The sequence below is a fragment of the Bos indicus genome, chromosome 15, assembly GCF_029378745.1.
Source record: "Bos indicus isolate NIAB-ARS_2022 breed Sahiwal x Tharparkar chromosome 15, NIAB-ARS_B.indTharparkar_mat_pri_1.0, whole genome shotgun sequence".
Taxonomy (NCBI): domain Eukaryota; kingdom Metazoa; phylum Chordata; class Mammalia; order Artiodactyla; family Bovidae; genus Bos; species Bos indicus.
Genome location: NC_091774.1, coordinates 65,275,478 through 65,288,525, shown reverse-complemented (window position 1 = coordinate 65,288,525; position 13,048 = coordinate 65,275,478). Strand labels below are relative to the sequence as shown.

The window sequence follows — 13,048 nt, the reverse complement described above, 5'->3', positions numbered from 1 at the left end:
ACCACAGGGATCTTATTCCACAGGAAAAAGCTCAGTGGTCCACGTGTGAGTTCTGCACTCCATACTGCCCCATGTTGTGACTGGTGCTGAGTTTTCCAGAGTTCACCTTTAGGTTTAATTTCCTGAAATTGATCTGCTTGGTTACTCTGGCTTTACTCTCTTGCAAAGGAGGGAAATGGCAATGAACAGGCTGCATTTTGTTACATCTTTACTTCAAAACAATTAAGCAGCCAGTCATGATCTTAACTCCTTCTTTTAGGGGTGTATTCATACTCTGGGTCTGGGATGGAACTGATATGAACTTTAATTAAACAAATCACCAAAATGCCTGTGAGGTGGCATTCCTAGTGGAGATTTCATGTTCACCCCCCACTGCTTTGTTGGTCTGTTTTTTTTTTTTTTTTCCCTCTGGTGGCCCCTCTCTCCATCTAAATCTTCACCCTGCTTGGAGCCGCCTGGGAATTGGGTGAGCCAGTCCTGAGTTCAGAGGTGCTGCTGCCAACTGGAGGGAAGAGAGGCAGCCCAGGGCCAGCTCCCCAAGCTGGAGCCCCACCAGCAGGCCCAAGACTGTCAAGGATTCCAAAGAGAGATGAATTCCAGCCCAGTATTCACTGTGAGGTTTGCTTTTTTTTACCATTTCTTTTTTTTAATCATCTTTTTAAAGAGAATTTGGTTCTGGCAACAAGCATGTTGCACTTCATCAGCCTTTGATCTTGCCCTGGGTCCTCTGGCCCCTGGCTCCCTGGGCAGTCATAAACCGTTACTATTTTCACAGTTTAATGGGAAGCTCCCAGCCCTCTGGGCCTCTCTTAACCAGAAGACCACCTTCAGCCCTGGTGGCGTTCTGATAACTTAGAGTGGGGTGTTAACCAGAGCATGGCTATGTTTGCTTTTAATTTCCTGACCTTGAGGAAGAAGGGGAAAGGGCAGTCCTAATTGGACTGGTAAGCGGTGAAGAAATCTCCTGTCCCTGAGCTTGTGGACAGAGCCCCATGGGAGAGGCAGTGTGGACTCGAAGGATGGGCAGGCTGAGTCTGAATCCCACTTCCGCCACTAACTTGGTGACCTTCGCCAAGTGACCAGTGCCATCCAAACCACAGTGTCCCTCACTGGTAAAAAAGGGGTGAGTAACAGTACTGGCCGACAGTGATGAGACCACTCCCAGGGTCTTCACAGGGGCTCAAATGCTGCTTCATCTGACTGGTAGTGCTGCCCGTGCGGGGTCAGCCATCTCCATTACTAACTCGTGGGTCAAACCTGCTTCCCAAACTCAACGGGGACCCCCACTCTTCTCTCTTCCCGTCTCCCCACCTTTGCTCCTCTCTTGAACTCTTGGGCCTCACAGGATGGTGCTCTCATCTTTAGGTGGGTGCTGGCTGAGAATGACATGAGTATTTGATTTCTCTTGAGGAACCATTTTTACAGGGAAGACTGATAGTTCATCAAGTCAGCAGATTTCATTCCAGTTCTAGGTTTTCCTCCTTATTTCCTTCATCTTTCCCCTGTTTCAATACTCCTCCCCCAATCTCTTTGAACTTGGACTATCAGGAGAGACACCATTCAGTGAAGTGGGTTGTTTTTTTTTAATCAACTGTCCTTATATTCCATTTGGGTCTCTCTGGAAAATATTCCGGCTTTAACTCTTCAGCACTTTGTTCAGTGTGACTAATATACAAAAACTGGGCATTAAATGTACTATATATAAAACTCCAGATCGGAGAATGGAAACACTTTTTTAAAAAAATTTAAATGGCTGGATTATGTGAGCTATTTGGAAACTGTTCAGTGGGGCAATATAATTTTTATTTTCAGAAATTTATGGATTGAACCCCACCCAAGCTTCCAGCTCCTAAGAAAACTGGCAAAAAGATGCCCTGCCAAGTTTCCTCTCAAGGGCAGTAAAAGAGCAATCCTCTGCATCCTGGGTTTCATTTTAAAGAAGCAGGAGACAGACGGTGGCCTTTGCTGTCTTCACAAATGAGCTTCCCTGAGGCGGCTAGCGAGTCAGGGGAAAGTGTGTAGGAGGCGGGACAGGAGAGGGTGCTAGGCACACGGGCTTGCACAGGTCTCTGGCTCCACCACAGTCACAGCTCCCTGGAAACAACATTTGCAAGTCTGCACAGAGCTCTGGGAATGGAATGTCAAGTTGAGGGGACAGTTAAGTTACAGTCTTGATGACCTTTTTAAAATTTTCCCACTTTTAATTTTATTATTATTATTTTTAATTGATTGCATTACAATATTGGTTTGATATCTGTCATACATCAACATGGATTAGCCATTGGTGTCCCTCCTGAACCCACCTCCCACCCTTTCCCACCCCTCTAGGTTGTTACAGAGCCCCAGTTTGAGTTCACTGAGTTATACAGCAAATTTCTATTGGCTATTTATTGTATATGTGTTAGTATATACTTCTGTGCTACTGTCTCCATTCGTCTCACCCTCTCCTTCCTCTCACCTACCCTTGTCCAGAAGTCTGTTCCTCTATGTCTGTCTCCATTGCTGCCCTGCAAATAGGTTCATCTTGATGGCCTGTTGATGACTGGTCGTAAAAACTGAACTGTAAATCTATCTCGTTTTCACAAAAGAAGCTTATCTTTACATTACAATTTTGTGTGTATATGTATGTATGGGGAGAGAGTGTTGTTATAACTGGGGGAGAATGAAATCATAGGAAATAATACTATCAGGGCCTATTTGTTGCCACTGTTGACAATTCAGAAGTTAAATAGTGAAATGAAAGTAGGGGAAAAGGTTTTGAAGTGTATACTTTAGTGCTGCATCAGACTTAAGAGGCCATCCAACTGACCACCTTATCTTAAAGAGAAGAGAATGAAATCCCCATTGATTTGGTGTTTGGGCTGAGTCCTGCTTCTGAAAATCCTTAGCACTGAAGGTCTGGTCTGTCAACCCAGTGTGCAGTCCACTGGCTTCTGCCTTGTTGCTTCCTTGCTTGGAGGAACCAGCACCTCTGCAATCTGAAACCCAGCTTGAATTCCTGGTTGACTACCAGAAAGAAGGCAGGACTCGTCTTCTAGGCCCTGAATTTCCCATCTGACTCTATGGCGCCCTCTCTGGGGACTGGTGGAGAATCACCTGGGAAGGAACCTGAGACTGAAGCAGAGCCAAGTGACCAAACCTGGAAAACAGCTTGAGAAACCAGGATCAGGTGTGCGTAGGCTTCTTAACTCTGCTGATTTCTTGAGAATGCTGGGAATTTCCCCCTTTACTGGCAGAATTATTTTCATGCCTAAGTATCACAGAGAGAAGAATATTATCTATTCTTATCTGTGGAAAGGTCTTTGAACCTATTCAGGAGCTGGGGAGTCATTGAAGAGTTTAAAGCCAGAGAAAAGAAGAGTGTGTATCTAGAGTAACGCTAGTTACTTGGGCTTTCCAGGTGGCGCTAGTGGTAAAGACCCCACCTGCCAGTGCAGGAGATGTAGGAGACGCAGGGGGTTCTATCCCTGGGTCGGGAAGATCCCCTGGAGTGGATATGGCCATCCACTCCAGTATTCTTGCCTGGAGAATCCCATGGACAAGGCAGCCTGGGGGGCTACAGTCCGTGGGGACATGACCGAAGCGACTTAGCACCCACGGCCAGAGTAAGGGATGTCAGGGTGAGATGGAGGTGGGAGACAGGAGGGGCCGCTTGCAGGATCCAGAGGGAAGCCCGAACCAGCAGTGACAGAGTTTTGAGATAGGAAGGTGTGAGAGCAGCAGGACTTGGTGGTTGGTTGGATGTGTGGGGGAGGAGGGAGAGAGTTGATAAGAATGACTCATAGGTCTGTCCTTGGGCAACTGGGTGGATGCGGTGCTGTGCTCAGAGAAGGGACTGGCGGTTTTGGGGAATGAGATAATGAGTTCTGAGATTCAAGGGTTGGGCAACCTGCTTGAGAAAAATGGAGTGACGGAAGATTGTGATTGTGTGTGTAGACTGAGAAACCTAGAGGCTTCGCATAGAGCCAAAGCAGATGGGGTGGAACCTTGTTTCAATAGAAATGCTGATTTTGGAGATGAGAGAGGCAGCGGATGCTTGGATCTTGTCTACTTCTTCCCTGCTTCTCACGCAGTAGTTCATTTCACGGCAATGATTTGAGCCGTGCATGTGGGTTTTCTCTGTAACTTTTACAGTGTTCAATAGGGATTGATTTGGGTGTCCTTATTAACTAGTAAAGGAATAAAGGTTTCACTCGGACTTGCTTTCTTTTCCATCATGACTGAAATAAACAGTTTTTTCTAAGGATTTTAGTAAAGGGAAGGGGGATGCTTTGCCTTTCTTTTGTTTTTTTTTTGTTTTTTTGGAAAGCCCTTTTTCCAAAATAACCTTGCCCCAGGCCCATGTCATAAAGCTGGGAATTTCTGTGGGCAAAGAAGTCACAGTGTTGAGAGAACTTAAGGCAAACGTTTTCCATCTCCAGTGAGAACGGCTGAAGAACAGGCTTGTGTGGGAGAGAGAAGAATTTCACATTGACCAAAAAAAAAACCTTTCTTAGGGGACAGACTCAGCAGATTCAGAAGGCAAGCTGTGGAACTGCATTCTGGAAAAATCAAGGGGAATGAGAGATGGCCTTCTGTCTGTAGAGCTTCATGTGAGGCCTCCGGGGATCCTTGGCAGGTGGTGCCTGGAGACACATTAAAAAAAGAAAGTTGTATTTCTGGATCTTTATATTTCCTCCTCTCAGACTCCAGGCCCAAACAGAACAGAACCCCTTTTCTTGCACACATCCTCATTCTCTAACTAAAGGACAAGGTGGTCAAAGTTAGGACATCATTTTTATTTCAACATCTTGAGACTCAAGAGATTGACATCTAGCCCCAGTTCAGTTCCTGACCCTCAATAACCTTGGGAAGATCACTTAACTTTGGGGGCGGGGGCCTTGGTTTTCTCATCTATAAGATGGGTGCAAACATTACCTCATGAAGCCTTGGGAATTGAATGTGATCTTGCATACACAGTTACCACAATCCTGGCACATAGCGAGCCTGCTATAAAAGTCAGCAGTGGCTATTACTGATAATGACCGCCCTACCTCCCTTGAAAGGAGAATAAATTACGTACTCGGTGTTAGAAGTCTCTTAAAAGCAAAAGGTACTATGCAAAAGCTGTGATGCCATCAGTTACTATTATTAATAAGAGGCTCGTAATTACCTTTGCCACAGTATTAAGTGAAAGCCCCTTTGGGTGGGTGATGACTGGGGAAGTGGGAACAATTATTAATGGAGTTGTCAGCTCTTGTTACTAGATCCACTGACATAATATTTCTCTCTGGGAATCCTTTGACAAATCAGCTGACCTTCCTATTCCCTTGCCCTAAGCACTGTAAATTTGATCCACATGTCCCCGGCATTGTTTCTGTGGATTAATAATGAAGAGAAGGGGGAGAGTGAGGCCTGCATTAGGACCTCTCGTTGCATAGAGACCCTCCCAAATGTTTGGGCTGTCCGTGGGGTTGAGCTTTTTTAGTTGAGGGGGTGGGTGGGTGGGGGTTGTCTTTTGTTTTACTTGTTTTAATGCCCAGAGCCAGCCCTTCCTAATGTGTTTGGGTCCTCAGCTGTCAGGAGAGGTTCCCCTTTGGGGACCCACTCATACCCTCGTCCTCCCACTGGAAACAGAGCTTTGATGCCCTGCTTTGCCAGGTCAGTCACCACTGCCATCCTGGAAGGGTCGAAGGGAGACTCAGGGTGCAGGTCTCAGGCACACAGCAGGGCAGAGAGGGAGCTCAGAGGAGGCCTGGAGGCGGGGTTGGGGGAAGGGCAGGCTAGTGGGGCAGGGCTGCATGGCAGCTGAACCTTGAGACTGGTCAAAGTCCGCTGCCAGGATCTGGCAGGAGGAAGACTGCCCTGTGTGTGAGGCCCAGCACAGGGACTTCTGGAGTGAACCGAGCAGGAAAACAGCCCTGAATCAGGACAGCCATAGGTGAGCTTGGTGGTGTGAATCTGGGCTCACAGAGGGGTGAAATGCATATATTCTAGGGCCAGTCAGACCTGGATTCAAATCCCAGCTCTGCCACTTAGTACAGCAAGTTATTAAAACTCTCTGCACAGTATCTAAAATGGAGACAGAGGTGCCTACCTTGTTGAAAGAATAATACATGAAGTCTGCGTTCCCAACACATAGGAAAAATACCTGTAATAGCAACTGAAGAGCCTTTAACTCTGAACCTCACAGCAGTCCAAGCGTTGACATTCAGCAACTCAAGTCATTCCGCACTGCCACACTGTAAGCTCAGTAGCCTTTGTTATCTGTAGTTACGTGAGGAATCTGAGGCACAGAGAAGTGAAGTAACTTGCCCAAGATCACACAGCTGGTTCAGTGACAGAGCCAGAATCATGAACCCAAAGGCTCCGGCTCTAAGGCCCTGTCTTGAGCTCTTTGCTGCGGGACCCATGGCTGTTGTCATCCTTGTGACAATTTCTGTGGGCAGGATAGGGAATCCTAGCCCAGATTTGGCCACATCCCAGGGGCTCTCCCATTATCTCAAGGAATTTTAAGAGATTTTTCCCAAAGTGACTGATTAAATTCCTGTGGGTATTTTGCTTTTTCAAAAAAAAAAGTTCAAGGGGGTTGGACAAAGATGCCTTGATCAAAGAAATAGTGGTTATCAAAAACTGGGAATCTCTGTGGCTACATGCCTCAACAACCAACGCCTCAGTTTTAAGCCAGTCTGATTTTGCTTCTCTGGTGTTTTCAAAGAAGCCACACAGTGAGTTGAAGAAATTTACACGCTGTCACCCTCTGGGATTGATTCTGACAGCTCGGCTCCTCTGTTGTTGAAGTGCTAATGAAAAACACTAATTGGCCTTGGCCAGTGGCTGGAGTGGGGGAAGCCAGCATCCTTTTTTCTGGTTTCTCTTAGTCCTGTTCTTGGCTTGGAAAAGGAGAAGGGGGTGGTGTGTGGGCAGCATGAGGAAGTGAGAGGACTCCGGGGGTGATGCTGGCCTTTGGGTGGGCGTGGTGGACCTTTGTATTTGATGCCCCATTCCCTGAGCAATGTGAGGACAACGCCGGGTCTCTTTGTCACCCTGGAATCCTGAAGACCGCACAATGCCTGGGAAGCACTCTGAATATTCAGTGAGTGAAGAGGGGAAGGGATGAGTGAATGCTTGTGTGGCCCACGGGTGTCTGGAGGCCAGTTCCTTATGCAGCTTCAAGAAGGGGTGATCTCCACCGCTTTAAACCGCATGTGCAGGTGGGCCACCCCGCCTTCTGGCTCCCGCAGCACCGGCCACAGTTAAAAGTCATCTGTCCTAAGTGGAACCTTGCAATTGGCCCACTCCACCAGATGGGAAACAGGGCTGTGGATTTCCAGCTTTGCTTCCTTCCTCAGGCGACTTGTTGATAAAAGACATTTTCACATACTGAGATATAAGGAAGTCATTCTGGCTTATACATGAGTTAATTTGATTTTTTTGTTGCTGTTTGTTTATTTATTTGGCAGCTCTGGGTTTTCATTTTGGCATGTGGGATCTTTAGTTGTTGCAGCATGCAGGATCCAATTTCCCGACCAGAGGTCAAACCCAGGCCCCCTGCATTGGAAGCTTGGTGTCTTAGCCACTGGGCCACCAGGAAAGTCCCTAACTTGAATTTTATGCTAACCAAAATAACCTGTGGCCTATCAAACATACACTGTACATCTGCTTTAATTGCTGAAGAAAAGGGCACATTGACTGGAAGCAAATAATGTCTACGTTAAAAATAAAGTTTAAGGACTTCCCTGGCAGTCCAGTGGTTAAGAGTTCACTTCCAGTGCGGGGGTGGGGGTTCAATCCCTGGTTGTGGAACTAAGATCCCACATGCTAAAACACTGAAACATAAAACGGAAGCAGTGTTGTAACAAATTCAATGAAGACTTTAAAACTGGTCCACAGCCAAAAAAATCTTTTTAAAAAAATGGAAAAATAAAGATGAAATGCCCCTCTTCCTGGGATGCTGCTACTGGCTCTCCCTGGATGATGAAGACTCCCTTCCCAGGTGCGAAGGCCTTAATGACTCTGTGTACATGCCGGTCTGTTCTTTTCTTTTTCTTTTCACACTTTGAAGAGATGTAACACTGACTTGTTTAATATTCTTTATTCTGACAACGTACAAAACTGCTGAAGACTCTGCTTCTCTGAAGCAGTTTCTCAGAGTAATCTGGGCAGCACGCTTCTAGGGTAGTCCTCCATTTGGCTCAAATAAAACTATTTTATTCTTATCATCGATTGTTTATTGATTATACTCACTGACATCCACTTTGTCTCCCCACAGGTGTCCTCTCCCTCCCCGCGTACTTCAGCCCCTACAACGGGGGGTCCCTGGGCCACGACGAGAGAGCCGACGCCTACGCGCAGCTGGAGCTCCGGACCCTGGAGCAGTCCCTCCTGGCCACCTGTGTGGGGAGCATCTCTGAGCTGAGTGAGTGGAGCCCCCACAGCCCGCTGGCCCCGAGGGAGAGGTGGGGAAGAGCCCGCCTTCTGGGTCCTGGCTTCCTCCTCCTCTGCCTGTGTCCTGCCTTCTCCGAAAACTGTCCATCCTTTAAGGCCAGAGGTTGCAAACCAGTGGCCCACACACATGCGTGGATTGACCAGGAGGTGCCTTTAATCACATCCAAACCCAGATCTCTGGTTTCTCTAGAGAAATCAGACCATCTGACACAACTGTGCCCCAGCCCTGAATGCTGGTGATCAGGGGAGCCGAGAGGTAGCTAAGGGGACAGCAGGCGTTCCCTTCATTGTCACATACCTCGGTATCTCATAGCTGACCTGTCTCACGCATTTATTTTACCTGCCTGGCCCCAAAGACTCTGAATTTATAGCCAGTGTTAGAAAGAACGCATGTCCTGAAGCCTCAACATAAAAAAAAGAAGAAAAAAGCAAAACTTCTCTGGCTGGCAGAAGGCGGGTGTGGTCTGCGGACTCAGCCCTGCTGCGCCCTGGGCATCCCCCAGGACCTCGGGGCTCTCTGAAACACACTGGGAAACCCATGGGTCTAGGTCATTACCGCTTGACAGCTGCTTCAAAAAAGTGTGTTAGGAGGCCAGAGATCCCCGTGCCCCCAGTCTCTCCCTCTCGTTATCCCAATTATTTGAGCAATCAAACTGCACTCTCAGCCTCCTCAGTTCTCCCTTCCTGTGTCATAAGCCCACCCAGCAGAGGGTGGGCACACCCGCCCGGGGTCGTAGCACACAGCGTGGAAACAGATGGAGTTTCACTCTGCTCCTGCCTTTTCCGCTTGTGATTTCTCTGAGGTTTCTGGCCCCTGAATAGTGAATGGCGAGCCTTTCTGCTTCTTTAGGACACAGCTTCCTCCTTCCTGCCCCCAGCCTTCCTTCCCTCCCAGGACAGGAAGTAAAGGTGCCTGGTTCAAGGTCACAGAGCAGATTGGTAAAAGGGCTGGTTCAGAAAGCGGGACTTCAGGCTCTTTGTCTCCTAGGGGCATTCCAGCATGGCCACCTGGGTCCCCTGCCCCTTGGGACCCCTGCAGGAAGTGGGCTTGGGTGTGTGGGCTGTCTTTGGAGCTACGCAGAGTCTGTGTGATGAACTCTCCTGGCCCGAGGACAATGGGGAACATATGTAGGCTTCAGTCCACTGGAGAGCACTTGGGTTTTGTTTCACATTCGGAACATTGTGAGCACTTAGTGTATGCAAGGCACTGTATAAAGCACCTTAGTCACGTGATCTCATTTCCTCTGCAGAACAGCTCAGCAGTCCTGGTGAGGGAACTGAGGCTTCGAGAGGAAAAGTCATTGCCCCCAAGTCAGACTGCTGATTGGAAGAATCCAAGTGAGGGCTTGACTCCTGCTGTGTCTAGCTTTAGCAAAGCTCTGAATTACTTAGGGCTATGGTTTGCTATAGCCCATAGGGTCGCAAAGAGTCGACTCAAGTGACTTAGCACACACTCACGCATGGGCTTCCTAGACGTGGCTAACGGCCCAGCCACCAGCATCTCAAGGCAGCTGAGGTCAAGATTGGAATCTGAGCTTGACTTTTATCATAGAGCCTTTTATTGTAGTAGTCTCCATGCCCGTTACAAACCACAGTCAGACACAAGACGGGCATTCAGAAACTACTCTCAGGGGACAGGCTTTTCATCTTTCTGTCCTTGTCACTCAGCCCAGGGACCAAGTCCTGTTGTTTCTACCTTCTAAAACTATCCCGATTTTTGGTTTTCTCCTTTCAACACCTTCACTTCCAACAACTCAGCCCAAACCAGGACTATTTAAAACCCAAATTGGATTATGTCACTCTGCTGCTGAGTATCCCCTCCATTCTCCCCATGGCTTTCCAACACACTCATGAAATCCGGGACTGGAGATGTCATCCATCTGGCTTCATCACCTACTATTCTTCTCTTGCTGACCGCCCTGCAAACCACCCTGGTCTCCTGGCCAAGATCCTCCCCCGCCAGGGCCTTTGCACTAGTTGTTCCTCTGCCCGTGACCATTTCCCCCAGGTGCCCAATCATGGCACGTTCTCCAAATTTCTGCCAAATAACACTTACTAGACAGGGCTTGCCCACAGACCCTGCAGAGACTCCAGGTCCCACCCTCATTCCTCTGTGCCCCATCTTACGGCTTTGGTTTATTCCAAGCACTAATGGACACTTGGCAGGTGAGTAGTTGGTCATCTCGCCCATGTGATTAGAAAGTCACCATCACAAGAATGCAGACCTTCTCTGTTGTACCCCTGGAGTACGTATCTCTAGTGTTGAGGACAGTATCTGAGCCATGTGTGTGCAGAAATGAAGTCGCTGCGTGCTGAGTCACTCCAGTTGTGTCCAACTCTTGGTGACCCTATGAACTGTAAAGCACCAGGCTTCTCTGTCCATGGGATTCTCCAGGCAAGAATACTGGAGTGGGTTACTATGCCCTCCTGCAGGGGATCTTCCCAACCCAGAGATCGAACCTGTCTGTCCTGCATTGGCAGGCAGGTTCTTTACCACTGGTGCCACCTGGGAAGCCCAGTGAATCGTCTGTCACCCAGTTTTTGCCTCCTAAAGCCCACCTAGGATTGGTCCTTATCCTGGCTCAGCCATTCCTCAGGCCAAAGGTAAGAAGGATGCCCAGAGCATCTTTCACCAACGACCCAACTGGCTGTGTCATGTTGCACAACTCCCAAGCTCTCTCACTCTGAAACCAGTGTTTTTGCTAATCATCATGAAAGAGGAAGAAGCTGAAGGTGGAGGCAGATATTGCAGTTTTTCCCTCCGAGACTAAAGAACTTAATGAGGCTAGTGATACTTGGCACTGAGTACCTCGTCCCTGAGAGTTTAGCCCGGGTTTAACATGCATCCTCTCGCTGCACCTTGCCAGGACCAGCCTGCCAGGTAGGTCAGGAAGTCTCACTCTTGTATCTGCTGCACAGGGAGCTCCAGCCACTTGTCTTTTCCTCTGTCCCTCTCTACTTATGAGAATGTAAATGGGAGGGAATAAGAAAGAAATGAAACACTTTTTTAAAGGGAACCAGGTGGTGTGGGCCTCATTTTGGAGACAGTGTTAAATCCCAGGTTACCCCTGCTCTTTTTTTTTTTTTTTTTTTTTTATTGCACCAGATCTTAGTTGCAGCATGTGGGATCTTTAGGTGCAGTTTGCAGACCCTTAGTTGTGGTATGTGGGATCTAGTTCCTTGACCAGGGATTGAACCAGGCCCCCTGCATTGGGAGTGCAAAGTGTTAGGCACTGGGCCACCAGGGAAGTCTCTCCCCTGCTCTTTTTATCCAATGGCTCCAGATGGGCGTTAGACAGCCCAGAGGGAACCCATAGCACCTCTGATCAAGGCTCTCATGACTAGCAAGAAGAAAGGGTGTTTCTCCCTGCTCCTGGGTGTTCCTGGGCTTTAGACTGAAGTCTCATCAAGCTTAGGGTCAATTGATTCTCTAGTACAAAGACATGTCAGAAGCAGCTCTGAGAGCCCAGTTGTGCCAAACCAATAGCACAGCCCCGTTGGGCCACAGCTTCTCAAACTCACTGTGGTTATGGGCCAGGAGTGGTATATCCTCAGCTCTGTTGGGCTTCCCAAGTGGCACTAGTGGTAAAGAACCTGCCTGCCAATGCAGGAGATGCAAGAGATGTGGGTTCGACCCCTGGGTTGGGAAGATCCCCTGGAGGAGGGTATGACATCCCACTCCAGTATTCTTCCTAGAGAATCCCATGGACAGAGGAGTCTGGCAGGCTACAGTCCATGGGGTCTCCAGAGTTGGAGATAACCGAAGCAACTTAGCATAGCTCTATTGCAAACTGAAACTTTTATAAAATAAAAAGGAATGTCTAGAAACACAAAAGTGCAGGTCAGATGCAAGTCATCTTATTTTATTATTAGATTAAATAGGCATAAAAATCACTCTGTCAGACTGCTCTGGAAATTTTTTCAAGCTCACTTTCAGTTTCTGAATTGAACTTCTGAACCAGTAACCACCAGTTTCACAGACCTGTTCCAGTCTGCAGACCGCCCTTCGAGTAAGCAGTGTTGCAATGCTCGAGAGCATGTGTTGGGTACACAGGGACCACAGTTCAAATCCTGACTGGTCCCCTCGCTGCTTGTGCCCCTGGACACATGTAACTTGTATAAGCCTGTGTCCTCATCTGTGAAATGGAAATGCCTCACTGATGGGGTGGTTGACTAGAGATTTTGTCGTATCTTTTCATGTCTGTCACTAAGCCTAGAAAATAGAAAGTGGCAGGGAGGACAGTCTCTCAGGGAGAGCATCCAGAGCACGTGGCTGTCTTTGCCTGTTACACGGCGCTGCAGCGCAGCCTAAGTCTTTAGATGCCTGATCAGAGTTGTCTGCAGGCATCTGTTTTTTTGGTCTTTGAGAGAGACTGGTCACCTGCAGCTTGGCTTGGAGCGAAGTATCCAGGGTCTCCATCTCTAGTTCCCATGCCTTCATGGTTTTCTGAACTTTCGGGAAGCCTCTCTCTTCCTGGCTTCCCTTTTAGGGAACTCTTAGGAGACACCTCTGTCCCTTCCTTGACTTGCCTGCATTCTGGCTGGAAACGTGCTGCCACAGGGTCTACACCAGAAACAGCGCAATAATCTTAAATGTAAAGAATGGTAACGACTTCTACCT

The 13,048-nt window shown here is 48.1% G+C and overlaps 1 protein-coding gene across 1 annotated transcript in view; it reads left to right on the top strand.

The window, feature by feature from the left end:
• ABTB2 (ankyrin repeat and BTB domain containing 2) overlaps positions 1-13,048 on the top strand; it is a 186,459-nt gene that overhangs the window by 128,213 nt on the left and 45,198 nt on the right. Inside the window, exon 2 of the mRNA XM_019975495.2 lies at positions 8,252-8,398. Within this exon, the coding sequence (XP_019831054.2) occupies positions 8,252-8,398 (147 nt within the window). The remainder of the gene's footprint in view (positions 1-8,251; positions 8,399-13,048) is intronic.